Source organism: Patella vulgata, chromosome 3 (assembly GCF_932274485.2).
Source record: "Patella vulgata chromosome 3, xgPatVulg1.2, whole genome shotgun sequence".
Taxonomy (NCBI): Eukaryota; Metazoa; Mollusca; class Gastropoda; family Patellidae; genus Patella; species Patella vulgata.
Genome location: NC_065881.2, coordinates 20,831,864 through 20,848,011, shown reverse-complemented (window position 1 = coordinate 20,848,011; position 16,148 = coordinate 20,831,864). Strand labels below are relative to the sequence as shown.

General features: G+C 38.4%; 1 protein-coding gene across 5 annotated transcripts in view; it reads left to right on the top strand.

Moving 5' to 3' along the window:
• Positions 1-16,148, top strand: part of LOC126814316 (endothelin-converting enzyme homolog) — a 159,290-nt gene that overhangs the window by 89,147 nt on the left and 53,995 nt on the right. Inside the window, exon 1 of one of the 5 annotated variants that reach the window (XM_050539403.2) lies at positions 10,183-10,317. The exons of the other annotated variants lie outside the window; for them this stretch is intronic. Coding sequence (XP_050395360.1) covers positions 10,295-10,317 — 23 coding nt within the window. The 5' untranslated portion in view covers positions 10,183-10,294. Of the gene's footprint in view, positions 1-10,182; positions 10,318-16,148 lie in introns of those variants that run through there. 5 annotated transcript variants of the gene reach the window in all.

Sequence of the window (16,148 nt, the reverse complement as noted above, 5' to 3'; positions counted from 1 at the left end):
CTATGGTGTGGTGGATAAAATCGATCACGTATTGGTGTACAATGAGGATCAATAAAACAAAAATCTGGGATTGTTGACAGTGTATGAAGAATAATGAGTATAAAGCCTAACTTAATTAGAGTATGATTGGAACCAGGCAAGGGAGAAAATATTGGCTTGAAAATAGATCGGTTGCGTGATGTGTAAACGAGATTGTAGTAACTGTATATGGGTTATAGTCAAATAAGAACTGTGGAATTATACGAAAAGAAAGGGTTTTTAGAAATAGGTATTTCTTCTGGGTAGAAGATTATAAAAAACGCCATTTTAGTTGTTGGTGTTACGTGTAATAGAACATATATTGTCCAGTGTCCACAGCCTTTTTGTTAGGATATTGTATGTTCAAGGGGCGGACTGGTCATACGGGAATTTAGTTAATGTCTGGTGGGCTGGGACAGCCAGGTAAACATGGATACATGGATACAAATACTATTAAAATACAATTAATGGGCCGACTTAGTAGGTATCGTCCTTCTCGTTGAATCCTATAATTAATACTCTTATATATAAGCAATCTGGGACTCCGCAGACGGCTATTACCTCGAGATAATTGTCGAACAAATAACTTTGGCTTTTGAAATCCACGTCCGAACTATCGTTTTGCAATTAGCTACAAGTGGGATGACTTCTAATTTCAGATCGTGATTTTTTTTTTCGACTAATATTTAATTTGGCATGGTTTAAGCCATGGTAAAAATGTACTGAAATTCATTATTTAATCGACTGGCGTGGTTTCGAATCCCCGGTTGTACGTGACAAGGAGTAGGGTCGCCTGTCCAACCTCGTTGATTTTCTCCGGGGCCTCCGGTTTCCTCCCATTGCTAAAGACCCCTATGCGCAAGCGAATTATTGAAGTAAAATTAAACCATAATGTTAGTCCCGAAATGATCTAGTTAAACGCCATTTCTCTCTCTCTCTCTCTCTTTCTCTCTCCCTCTCTCTCTCTCTCTCTCTCTCTCTCTCATTATTTAAAGATGCATTATTCAAGAACTAAATCTGCCTATTTCAGGTCTATCTTTGGGTCTTCAATATTAATAAATTATTAATTAGCCATTTATTAACATGACAAGACCATAATCGATACTCGGTGCCATCGGATGCTCGAGATTTTAACTATGTTAGAACGGTTCGGTCATTTAATTCAACCAGCTGTTGCCACGCAAGTTACGCCCACATTTTGCAAGAGATGGATAGAAAACAAGCTAAAAAAACCGCGATTTTTCGTACAGTCAGGGACCATAATCCAAATAGTCTAAACTGCGCGAATATCGAAAGGGACTGAAATCTTTGGGATATAAAGACATATTTTAAGTTTCATCAAAATCGGACAAAAGATGTGACCTCTAGAGGAAGGACAACCACCGTATTACATACTTTTACACAAGTAGGGCAGTTTCATTTCGATTTTCCCGAAATTCGAACTCAACCTTCATTATGGTGGGATGGTGATATATTTAAACGGTTTTTAAAATCTGATAAAAATTGTGTCCTCTAGAGCATCCACGAGCTAAAAATGTGTTTTTCTCGTACAATCAGGAACCATAATCCAGGAAGTTATGGTCTGATATGTGCAAATATCCAAAGGAACTGAGATCTTTTATTTTAAGTTTCATCAAAATCTGATAAAAATTGTGTCCTCTAGAGCATCCACGAGCTAAAAATGTGTTTTTCTCGTACAATCAGGAACCATAATCCAGGAAGTTATGGTCTGATATGTGCAAATATCCAAAGGAACTGAGATCTTTTATTTTAAGTTTCATCAAAATCGGACAAAATTTGTGAACTCTATCGGGACCACAACCGTGCTTTTACATACCTTTACACAATTTACATTCAAGGAGCGGCCATTTTGGCGGGTAGTTACGGTCCGATTTTTACGAAATTCAAATTTAAAAATCATCAGGGTGTAACGATGATATATATTTTTGGATAAAAATTGTGATCTCTAGAGGGTCAACAAGCTAAAATCGCGATTGTTTCGTACAATCAGGGGACATAATGCAGGAAGTTACGGTCCGTTATGCGCGAATATCGAAAGGAACAGAGATCTTTGGGATATAAACGCATGTTCTAAGGTTCATCAAAATTGGATAAAAATTGTGACCTTTAGATGGTCCACAACGCTGATATTACATACTTTAACACTATTTGCGTCTAGGGAACGTCCATTTTGTTCGGCAGTTTTGGTCCGATTTTTACGGTTTTCTACAGGGACCACACACTAAAGACGTGATTTTTCGTTCAATTAGGGGCCATAATGAAGGAAGTTACGGTCCGATAAGCTCGGATATCGAAAGGAACCAAAATCATTGGGTAATAAACATCATTAAAATCGAATAAATATTGTGACCTTAAGAGTCTAAAAACGAAATTTTTCATACAATCAGGAGCCATAATGCATGAAGCGAGGCTAAGATTTGAATATAGGGATAATAAATAATCAATGCACACATCTTGCCAAAACTACAAACAGTGATATCTTGGCCGAGAATAAAGTAATTTGAATGAAATTTTCAATATATTTTCTATTTTTGAACTATTATAGCAAGAACAACCAGCTCTTTATCTAAATCTTACATAATGTATCTTTAACATTTAATGAAGTAAACCAAACCAAAATGTTAACGTTTGATATTCCCCCAGCTTGGGTTCAAAGGTTACATCAAATGATTTTATCCAACCTTATATGTTGGTTGGTGTTGGTCTACTTCTACAGTGGTGATATCACAGACATTACGAGTGGTGATGGTTTACTTATTGTCCGTGAAGGAAGTCGGGAGTTTAGAAAACTTCAATTTACATATCCTTGCAAATACAGAATTGAACCATTAGTGAACTGAGATGCCTTTTAGAAATTCGGTGTTCACTATATTGTAGCTTGCAAGGGATGGAAAATCAACTGAATTCAAACCGCCTGCTTTAACTGGATAGTTCACAATGGATACCAAGTTCTGTCTAATTTGCTTAATAAAGAAACTATTTGAAACTCAACTTGTTGTTCTTTTACATACGTCTATCTAAAGAACCGCATTGGTTCAACGAATCGCATGCAAGTGGTTAATTCCCTTTATCTTATCTCAGCGCCATCTTAGTAGTAGCCCAGGTTACCCGAGCCGCCATTAATCTCTTTTTAATAAGTTATGTGTTTTTCGTGTAAATGTTATCTATAAATCTATCATTATATTTAATTATACATGACGGTCGTATAAACTTCATAAATCTTGCCACCAAGCAACAAAGATGTTGACTTTGGCTGCAAAGGAAGAACGGATGTCGTAAATTATGTATAATTTAACAGGTAACTCAATCGGTCTGTAAATGTTGCCGAACTGCGTGACTTCCGGTTTCAGTCGTCTATATGTTATGTATTTCGTTTCGTTTTTGTAGGTTTTTAACGTTTAAAATGAAATTGATTTTGAATAATAATTAAGAGCAATTTATGGAAGGTGAATTGCGAAACAGAATATGTAAATTATACAACCGTGGTGTTGACTTTCATTAATTGAATAGCATATTTCAATAAACAAAGACCGCCTTTGATTAAACATTGCCGCCATAAAATCATTAATGATTATTAAAAAAAAAGTATACCAAATTACGGTACTCAATCAATTTATGTTGTCTCTGGTTATATTTGAATGCGCCATGGATTTTTATTGCATGCCGTTGCAGGGTATAATTCAATTAACGTAAAATAGATCGGTTTGTGTTACTGGGTTCATTTAGCCGATCTGACATTTGCTCGAGGGTTCTTGTAACAATGTCCCAGTGACCTTTGACATCAGGCAGCCTTGACTAAGTTCTATTCACGCTCAATCGAAACATCAGGTCTTTTGTTCGGAGTAGATATTTGCCTGCAAGATTGAATACATGGTCGTCTGCAAAAGTGAAAGGCTTGATTCATAGCAAGTTTGATTTTTCAGTTCAATATAGAAAATTAAAGTGGTCAAAATGAAGATGGTTGACATTTCATTAAGATTACCCCAGACAGTGCACACACAGATAATGTAAATTGACATTTAACTGCAGTGGGTTGGTAATTTAAACGAGAGGCAAGGTGACTCAGTGGTTATGGCGCTGGCTCACTAACCGGGAGGTCTCGAGGTCGATCCCGGTGTTGGCAGAGAAAATTCCTCGGGATTTTCCGTGTTAGTTTCCCCTTATGCAGGTCGGAGGTACTAACAGGGATCATCGTCTAGACGTTCGGATGGGACGGAAAACTGAAGACTCATTTACACGTTGGCGTGCACGTGAAAGAACCCTTGACATTTGGAATTCGATATAGAGTAAGCGGAACAATTTCATTCATGGCACATTACATGCCGTATGTCCGTCTCTATCAAGGGGGGGTTGGATGGTTGAATGGTAAGCACGTGCGCGCTGTATCATAAAGCCCGTCATTGAATCAACTGGCGTGGTTTCGAATCCAAGGTTGTACGTGACAAGGAGTAGGGTCGCCTGTCTAACCTCGTGGGTTTTCTCCAGGTCCTCCGGTTTCCTCCCACTGCTAAATACCTCTACGCGCAAGTGAATTATTGAAATAAAATTAAACCATATGTTAGTCCCGAAATGACTTAGTTTGTGTCGAATGGACGTTAAACCCCATTTCTCTCTCTCCCGTTTTCATCAGCCGGTAATTATAGCTCTTCCCACGGACAACCTCCAGTTTTGGTGTAAGACATTGCCAGATGTAGCTCCGGCCTTGCTATGTAGTTAGCATTCAGCACGACAAAAATTAGAGGAACAGCTAGATCTGGGCAAAGAGAGAAGAATTAACTGCCTCCAGATAAATCACCTATAGACGGGGTTATCCCCGAAACAGTATACTGTGAAATACATAGGCTCATCAAGAGGTTGGGAATGTGAAGTTAAATGTAATTTGTATTTTTGAAAATTATCGTAACCCTAAGAGCACTGATCCAAATCATAAGGCTTGTGTTCTACGGACGAGTTAGATGACGCACATGTACGTGCCAAGCAGTAGGGCCGCCTGCTTTATACACAGGCACTTGAAGGGATTGAAATAAAAGCTCTTACATAATATTGACCAGTATACTACAATAATGACAAAGTATGTCACGCGCCATATTGTTTTGACTCGGTGAACACATTTCGTCCTCGATAATTTCACAATATTCACTACTAGTGACACCTTCAGTCGCCTTCATTGTATCCTTATGCAGCTTTCAATATAACTAAATTGGTCGTTTTACAGTGTTGTTCATTACAACTCAAACTTAAAGCGCTGTCACCTTGTAAATCCCCTTTTGTTTGATTATCCAGTGCCTGACCAAATCAGATACAACGGATAGGTTAACGAAGGGACTGTTTGGTCTAGACTGTTATTAATGAAAACTATATTCGTATTAACCAATCAGAAATAAGAGGTTCCCCAAACACCACGTCTTCCGGTCAAACGAACTTAGTAATCAAAAATTGATATCGGTTAACGTTGGATTTGTAAAAATTAAGGTTATAAAATGACCAATTTATTGAAATTATGGGTTGTATCATAATTAAATAGTCTAGTCTGGAATAAAACGGAAGGAGAGTAGGAAGACATGTCTTCAGCGAGTTAACAATATGGCGCGTGATATACCTTGTCCCTATTGTAGTATGCTAGACAAGATAATGTAAGAAATTTTGATCCCTTCAAGAGCCTTTGGCTTTATATGCCTTGTCCGGTTTTTTTAAAATGTAGGTTGACAGCTATTCGTCTATTTAATTATTGAAGTTAAAACGTATGTCCCAAATAAAAGATGCCTTGCTGACAGAAGGGGGGGGGGGGGTGGCGGGGAAACCTAGTGGTCTAGAGTGTCGCCGGTCACCTCTAGCATGTAGTCGTGGTTTTGATCCCCGGTGTGAGCGTATGTGGAGATTGGGTCGGCTTCTTAATCTTGTGGGTTTACTCTTGTTTCCTCCCACAGGAAAGATCCCCTGCCATACCACTATCGATTGAAGCGGACGTCTAACCCTATGAACAACAACAGCTTGCTGACGTACTATAACGATAATAAAAACAAAAGGCAGTAGCGATAAAACCAAGTTAAGAGTTAATTAAATAAATTGAAATCAGGATGTTTCAGAATATCTAAAATAATTGATCTTTATTCGAGATAAACAACTATTTATGTCGGTTTTAATTCCATTCTCTATTTACTGTAATGTTGATGGAATTTATAATTAAATGTGTAATTTTAGACTGATTGAAGGTATGATAGTATCTCTTGTTCGTGGTAACTTTGATGAAATGGAATAGAATATACATCATTAGATTGAATACATGTAAAAATGATACCCACCTGGTAAATCAGGAATGGAGTTTTTGAAATAGTTGTCGTTTTCGGTGACTTGCCCTTATATTAATTTGCCTGGGGTATTTCGATACAACTAGCGCTTGACACGGGAGGCATGAAATGAAATGGGGTTTAACGTCCTACTTTTCTGCACCTATTGGGCTAATGGAGACGGACATATGCCATACAATATGCTATGAGGGAAACTTTGCCCGGGCAACGGTTCTACGGCCTGTTCTTATTTCAAATTCCAACTGGCAATGCATACACGGGGTCTTGGCTTTTAGTTCCATCAAAATGGCTAGACACTGTCGTTGTCAGACCAGCCGTCTTGCACCACTGACAAGGGGAAACCGGGCCGGATAATCCTGATGAACTTTATTCTCGAAGAACATCGGAATTGATCCCATAACCTCCTGGTGAGTAAACAAGCGCCATATTAACTGAGCCATCATGCATGGCTGTGAAAAGAAAATGACCTGCCACAGATATTCTCTAGATTAATTCCACAAAACAAGACATATAACATATAATTACCAGTGATAAATATCTAAATGACTTTAAACAATGATATCATGGCACTGATACGACTTCAAACATTCTCCATAATCTCTTCTCATCTAACCCATTAGTTGAACTTTGATGGTAAAAAACATGATAATGTATTGTTAATGGTGATATAAAAGCTTTTGTATGTTATTTTAGAGTTGTTAGTGTTTTTTTGTCTGTGTATTGTTGAATGTTGAGTAGAAAGTTTAAATGTTTTTGATGTGAATAACTTGATGATATTCCGTGTAATGGACTGTGACGTCGTCATGCAATCTCTCTCAACACGCTTTATAGACGTCAAAGGCGTGGTGACCTCATGAAGACATAGATTCCGTAGGGGCACAAAGACGCAATATTTAAATGTTGGAGATGTGGAATATTTATGCTAAGAGTCGATTTGTAGCATATCGGATCCATGGTATATATTGATTGAGCTTTATGATTATGATTTGAGAGGGGTCACGAAAGCGCAAGGGGCGCAAATACTCTAAACCCACGATGCAGAGCGCTTTTAATAGACGTTATAGTTCTATGGATGCGATACCAATCTGTCTCGGTGAGTATTTCGTTACCGCACTAACAAAGGGGTTCCGGCGTTGGCTCCTTGGGGGTTTGCAGCCTGGTTTCCTATTGTTAGTGGAGGACAGAGGGCATGGCAAGGAAAAACCCGTAGTTGTTCCGGTAGAACAATACTAATGGCAGCACAATTAAATTGAAATAAGAGTAGGCCTTAGCGAGTCATAATAGTCATAACGTCCACTTGACGCAAACTAAGTCGTTTACTGACTAGCACATGGTTGCGCTTGTGGGTATGTGTTGTTAGTAGTGCGAGGAAACCACAGGATTAAGAGAAAACCATAATCCTTGTCACGCTTAAGCCGGGAATCGAAACCACGCCACTTGACTCATTGAAAGACATGCTTTAAAGCGCACCCGTTATACCATTCGCCGCCCCACACCCACACCCACACCCACCCGTCCCCTACCCCTCCAGAAAAGTAGGACGTTAAACCTGATTTCATCTCATTTTATGTAATTTTCGTTCACCTTTAATGAAAAAGGTGGGCAACATGCTGATTGTTAGGAATATAGCTACTTTATTCTAGATAACAATTGAAACGATTTGTGCAACATATTTTTAAAATTACCAGTTTCCGCTACTTGAACTTTTTGTTTGAATTGATTTCCAATATGGAACTGACGATAGCTACAATTGCTGTAATTCTAAATTGATAATAAATATGTCTACAAGAGAACTATTTGTATTCTTCGAATCACTCAGTAAATATATTTTCTCCTGTGGGTGTTAAGATAGTGTATGAATACCAACCGGATAAGATGGTATAATACGTTATTTTTAACACAAGTGCTTAATTCCGGTCTCATTAAGATGCCCATTTACGTCGTTTCCCGTTTCCGCGTCCACTTCAAGTTGTATATTCCATGGTATCCTGGGCCATTCTAAACGGCGAATAACATTAGAACCACCTTGCTTCGCAACCATGTTGCAAGGACTATGTCCGATAATATAATCGGCAAAGTCATTTTTGAAAATAATTATATTCGACACATTTTTTAAAAATAGGGTTTAACGTCTACTCGACACAATATAGGTAATTTCGAGACTAACATATGGTTCAATTTTTACTTCAATAATTCGCTTGCGCGTAGGGGTCGTGAGCAGTGGGAGGAAACTGGAGGAACCGGCGAAAACCCACAAGGCTGGACAGGCGACCCTACTCCTTGCCATGGAATCGTAACCACGCCACATTACTGAATGACAACCTTCTGATTCAACGCGCACGCGTTAACTATTCGGCCACCCAACCCTCCATGGTGGACATAATCAACTGATCAAATTGGTTATAGTTTGAACCTCACCTACTATCTGGTGAGAAATATTACATCCTAACTTGTTCCGTTTTTCAAAAAGACTCCAATTGAGTTTTAAAATAAATTTTCTGTACACAATGCTTTTTGTCCTTAAATGACTCATTTGGTATTTTAGATATTAAAGGAGTCGCCCACATTTATTTTAGTTAAAAGAAACTGGCCAATTCCGTGCCAAAGGTGCTTGGAAACATGCAGCCTAATTATGTGCAGCTATCTGAGGGTCTGTGATACTTTTTCAAAGAAACAGGACGCTCAGTTTCATGGAAGACCATATCTAAATAACTGCAGGAACTTATAGTGGTGCGTCTTTAGCATCGACCAGGAAGGCGGGGGGGGGGGGGAATTGGTGTGGATATCAATAGCTTTGAATGAAAAGTACACACTTTTGGATTGTGTAAGTACGTCGTTGTGGTGGCCCCATCCCCTTCTCTGGCGCCTCCACGTCAGACTAGGAAATAATAATGTTTTAACCTTTTGGCTATTGTAATCAGCTATCGCAATTAATTCAAGTTACTTTCGGCATCTGGAACTTTTCTACCATAAATTATTCTGGCAATTTTCATCTTTCCGATAAAGCTTTAATCGTTCAAGCCATCCAAGCATCGTTATCATTATTTTTCTTGTCGTCTGAAGATTATGTAAAGACCATATAAGTCTGGCTTAATATCATAAAGAGGTCTTAGGTAGTCTGAGACCAACGCTTGTCGCATAACTTCAAAAAGACGACCCGTTACTCTTCTAGACGCTTCTTTTCTTCATATAATAATTTTGTAAGCATCTTCGCAAACCATTATCCCGACTTATGTTTTGTCTTTTAGTCTCACCCACTGCGATTTAAATTGAGAATTGAGTGTTCGATGATGATATAAATCCGATAGCTATAATCAATCTTAATCAAAGGTAAGACGGCTCTGATACATCATCTTCGAATATCAGTTTGATCACTCAGTCTATTCATATGCACATATCTCAATCATCAAGAAGTCGATATTACATTGTGCGAAAATGATAATACAAGGATATTATTGAATCTTACTCAAAGGAAAGAAATTTCTTACAATCACTGCAATCTATATAGTTAATGAAATTGGCATTTGATTGACAAGCAAAGCTCTTGCAATATTGAACATAACACTTAGTTGAAAAATCCATACCGTCGTCTGTGAAACAATCCTAACCACGCCCCATCAAGCTCAACTTATTTCACGCGGTTCCACTTTATTGGTGAAATAAAATAAAGATTTGATAACGGTTCAGGTGACACTATTATGTGTTCCTACCTGTTTTAATTATTCATCATATTGCTGTTTTTACTGGGCACTTAAATTCGCCATTGTTGTTCGCTCGACTGGTGTAATTCCATTACTGTATCGCGCGGACACTCTCGTTGTCAGGGATTTCTCTCGAGATTATCGCGTCACTGAGTACCCGGATTAAAGGGAAATACCTGCACGTGGAGATAGGCGGTGCTGGTGACCACTGAAAGGATTACCTGGGCGCTCTTTAAACGTACAGCTATGGCATCCGATTCCGACGCTATGTAAGTAATTACATTAGTTACCACCTATATTATACCTGCACTGTTGTATATATGACACATTATCACACCTGTGTATATAGTCTGACGTACAGGGAAGTAGTTGTCAGTAAGTTAACTTGACTTCGTAATACACCTACATGTATTCAAATACCTGTCTTGATTTATATATTAAAAGTTCGAGGATCAGGTATATAAGTAAATACATGTAGTATTTTACTTACTCTATTAAGAGTGTTTTTGATCAATGCTACAAACATGTGATTTCTTTGTTTAGAACTAGATCAATTAACATGTGACAATTATTGTTTGTATTGTTCTTATGCTTGTCAACTGTAGTTCATTAATGTTTGATGTAAAGGGAGAACTTCTGTATTAAAGTCTTAAGTCATCTGTGAGTAATATCGCGTACCGTGCACGACTAAAGATTGATGTAAAATAAGTAGTTCTTTATAAAAGGGGTGGGGGGAGATTGGATGGCAGAATGGTTAGCACGTGATGCGCGCTGTATCATAAAGTCTGTCATTGAGTCAAATGGCGTGGTTTCGATTCCCCGGTTGTACGTGACAAGGAGTAGGGTCGCCTGTCAAACCTCGTGGGTTTAATTCGGGTCCTCCTGTTTCCTCCCACGGCTAAAAACCCCTACGCGCAAGCGAATTATGGAAATAAAATTGAACCATATGTTAGTCCCGAAATGACCTAGTGTTTGTCGAGTGAACGCTAAACCCCATTTCTCTCTCTCGTTATAAAAGTCTGAAGTCATCCCTCCGAGTAGCTTTGTGTAGTAACGCGTACCGTGCACGAATAAAGATTGATGTAAAGCCAGGAGTTCTTTATTAATAACACTTATCGTGCACGGGGTAGTGTCTGGTAACTAACATCTGATGTAAAGCGGGGAGTTCTTTAGTAATACTGGGCATTGTGCACAAGGTAGTGTGTGTTTTAAAGCGAGTAGTTATTTATTGGTGTCTTAAATTGTCTCCCCATCTAACTTTGAGTAGTAACGAGTATCGTATACGAGGTAGTGTCTGTTGAGTAAAGAGAGAAATCGGGTTTAACGTCAACTGGACAGGTGACCCCAATTGACACAGTGATAGACCTCATGATACAACGCGCACGCGCTAATCATTCGGCCATCCACCCCACCCCCCGTTTGATGTAAAGCGAGGAGTTATCAAGTTTTAAATCATCTCCCCAAGTAGCTTTGGCCAATATCGTACACGATTTCTTTATTAAGTTCTTAGTTAGACCATCGTTACATTTAGCATTAAATGATGACAGTATAGTGTTTGCTGACTATTTTAGAACACCTGATACCACTTCTTATCCTAGAAGTTGATACAGTTAATGGTCCTATAACAGTGGTTCTCAAACAGGGGGCAATATGGGGTGGGGGAGGGGTAGAGAGAAGAGGAGGGGGGTCAAAAGACAGAGAATATTGTACAATATGTTTATCACGGTAGGTTGGTGAACAGGAGGCCCGGGTGGTTTGATCCATAAACTGGTAGATAAGGTTCCTCGTGGTTTTCCAGCCTGATTTCTTCCCCCTTGTCTGTGATTTAGAAGAGTATTCCACGCATGTTTATCCCGTTTGATTCATTGGAATATATTATATGAGATGGCTTCTTTACCATCTATTCAAAAAATGGAAACACGACTATGCTCTAATTTAAACGTCTAAATTGTGACATCCAGAAAATGGTCGAAACATTAAGCTTTGAAGATAGCGTACACCATTTTATTAAATTTAAAAAAATGGCGATTAAAAATTGCTGAAACAAACAAAACAAGATACCATGTCAAGACAAAACCACCAATCAAGTTTTGGCTTTTGATCATTGGGTAAATAAAATAAAGTAAATGCATGAAAACAACTCTCCTGAAAACTCGAAATTTATTAAATTAAATTTTTTACACATTTCTTGCCATACCTCAAAGAATAAACCAGTGACTTAGCTAGAGCTGATTACATTTGGACTTTTGTTCATTTTTATACTTCCCTTTGTATCAACTCTATATCAGGTCGTGCTAAAAGCCATAGAGTGACGGGGGAGAGGGGTGGGTTGTGGATGGCCGAATGATTAGCACATGCGCGCTGTATTATAATGCCTTGTCATTGAGTCAACGGGCGTCGTTTCGAATCCCCGGCTGTACGTGACAAGGGGCAGGGTAGCTTGTCCTACCTAAAGACCCCTACGCGCAAGCGAATTATTGAAATAAAATTAAGACCATATGTTGGTCCCGAAATGACCTAGTTTGTGTCGACTGGGCGTTAACCCCCCCCCTCTCTCTCTCTCTCCCCCCCCCCCCCTCTCTCTCCATAGAGTGACTTCTTTGGTTTTTCGTTTATTATTAATTTCTTTATCGTTTTCCGCCTACCTCATCTACTTGTTGATTATTATGCAATCAAACAAAATATTGGCAGATGGCTGCGTAACTGTTATGATAGTGATGTTGAGTTTGTATATATTTATAATGTCTAGGCTTATAAAATATTTTAAATGTTAAGTAAATATGATGGACATATAATTAAACATGATCTGATGTATTTCTGTTTATAATTATAATGATGTTGAATTTATCAAAATATGTTTAATTATCGTGTAGTGTTATAGAAAAGAAATATTTCCACATACAATATCTATTTTCCTTCGCTTCGTTTGATGTTCACATTCTTAAATTTTACATCAAACCGCGTCAATATTCCACTATTTTCTTCTACAAAAAGGAATAAAATTAGATATTTAACAAAAACAAGTTTTGTAAATAATAAATTAATTGAAATGGGGTTTAAGTTCATACTTTTCGGTCCCAACCGGGTTATTTACGACGGGTATACGCCATGCAGTGTGCCATGAGAGAAATTGTGCCCAGGGAGCACCGCTACGGTCTAGTCTTATCTCGCTAACCTGGATTTCGCGAGTTCGATGCAAGTGCAGACTCCGTGTACACTTTGACGTACACGTAAAAGAACCATTGACAATTAGGATTCGAAATAAAAATAGACCGTCGCGCCGCTGACCGGACAAAATGGCTCGTATACTACACTTGAATAGCGCGTGAGAAGAAAGACGTTAAATTTTCAATTCATTTCATTTCATGAAGTATCTGACTCTATTCTGTTGTGATTGCCGTTGATATCATAATCTTAACAAGGTAGGGCGTTAAACTTCATTTCATTCCATGTAATTCGATCAGTGTGCACAATTATGTCATGTAGTTAGCTAACTGACCACACCCTTATTTATTATGCTATTTATGTCACAGTGATTGACTTTATTCAATACGTCCCCCAGCTACAATAATTATATAATTTACATTCAACATAACAATGTTCCTGTGGCATTTAACATTATTTTTGGAATATTGATCTTATGTAAGATGACAGTTGCAGGAATTATATTAGTTCTATCTGGTATTGTGTTATTGCAAAGATTATAATATACCACTAAGCTGGTATCATATCGATGTCAGGCTAGCTTTCTCTATCATCACATCTACTGTAGAAATAGCGAACACGAATATAGAATACAACCAATGATAAAGAAATGGGGTTTAACGTCCTACTTTTCTGCACCATTCGCTATAATGAAGACGGGCATCTTGCTATGAGGGACATTCCAACTGTCAAGGCTTCTTATACGTGTTGTCTCAATCGAACTACTAGAAAATGTCCCTTGCTAGGCCCCCTGTGATGCACCACTGACAAGCGGTAATAACGCTGAAAAATAACACCCCGAGGTATGGTCACTTACAAAACTCGGGGGTAGAGACGGTGTGTGTTTATGTGTAGGATGGGAGGGGAGGGGAGGAGCAGGGCCTGTCTGCATCTTAAAACAAAGATCTAACTCTGTTTTGGATAACCGAGGTCATGGTACGGGTAAGTTACTTCTTATTCCAGAATTTGTTTCAGGCAATGTCCACAATGGTCACGGTTATCCTTTCATGTTACAATAAACAGTTTATGAATGAAAGGTCATGCAAGGTTAATTATTCGTGGGGTTATCACTGAAGCAATAATACGGTCTTTACATGATACTAACAATGTAGAATGAAGTACAGTTCAGATATAGACGAACTAAATCAGATCGGATTCACTGTTGACTAATTACAAGAACAAATCCTACTGGAAATGATACATGAGCTATTTGTATCAAACCTAGGAGAATGCGTCATTTCCTGTTTTCCGGTACAAGTTAGTTACCAATATAACATCTATTAGAACCCTGCTGATTTTGTTATTTTTGTGTTAATTGGTTAAATGTTGGCGGTAAAGATTTCTTAGGGATTCTCTGAATTTTTTACCTGGATCACATATTTTTAAAGACTTTCATTCAAACTTTTTTTTTATACATTTTCATGTGGATGCATATTGTCGTTTCGATTTTGACGAAACTTGAAATATAGGTTTATCTCCAAAAGATCTCTGTTCCTTTCGATATTGGCATGTATCGGACCGTAACTTATTCATGGATTATGGCCCCTGATTGTACGAAAAAAAACCTTTTTAGCTTGTAAGCACTCTAGAGGTGACAACTTTTATTCCATTTTGGTGAAACTTAAAATGTATGTTTATAACCCAAAGATCTCGGTTCCTATCGATATTCGTGCATATCGGACCGTAACTTCCTATTATGGTCCCTGATTGTACGAAAAATCACGTTGTTAGCTTGTGGTCCTTCTAGAGGTCCTAATCTTTATCAGATTTAGAAAAACTCTTCGAATATATCATCGGCGGGGGGGGGGGAGACAATATCAACAGGGTGGGGGTTTTAGCTTTGAAAAATATCAACAGAGAGGATGTTTTGCAATTCAATGATTATTCAATGTTTTCTGCAATTGGAGCCGAGTCTTAAAATCAAATCGCAGGGAGTTTCATCCTCTGGTCAAACACCTGGGATATATTGAATAGGTATTGATATTACTGAAGAGATAATCTGGGTATTAACTTAAAAATGGTAAATGATAAATAAACACCATTTGTTGACATATGGTGGTTTTAATGTTTGACAAGAGATTCCGTGGGTTGTAATCTACTAGTCTTAAACTAGATAACCACATAATTATTATAAACGGTGCTCACAGATCTTTAATTAAATATGTCCAGATATAATTAAGGTGGGGTGGGGGGCACCGACTCGAGTTTTTTTGTTTTTTGGGTTTTTTTTACATTATCGACATGTTAATTTTGTTGTACAAGCTGCCCTAATTAATTTGAATAAAAAGTTTATGTCTTCAAAATGTCCACCTTTCGTTTCTGTGCACTATGTCCTACTTGATTCTTGGATGCACGCAATCCAAGAGTTGAATCCGGGCATCACCAAACGTCTGCACGCCACTGAACTCCTACAAGGTAATACTGCGAAATGGACAAGCACATCCGATTCTATAACAGATTATAAATCTATATTTGTTTATGAAACAATGCAACATATCCATTACTATTTCCAAATACAACAGATTCTGGGAGTCACGGTGACGCAGAACCAAATGCATATGTAAATATACTCTGGAAACCTCGTTATGTTCTTTAACCTTCACTTTACTTCGGGTGTCGGGGGGGTTGGATGGCCGAATGGTTAGCACGTGCGCGCTGTATCATAAGGTCTGTCTAGTCAACTGGCGTCGTTTCGATTTTCAGTTGTACGTGACAAAGAGTATGGTCGCCTGTCCAACCTCGTGGGTTTTCTCCGGGTCCTCCGGTTCCCTCCCACTGCTAAAAGACCCCTACGCGCAAGCGAATTATTGAAATAAAATTGAACTATGTGATAGTCCTGAAATGACCTAGTTTGTGTCGAGTGGATGTTAACCCCCCCCCCTCTCTCTCTCTTTCT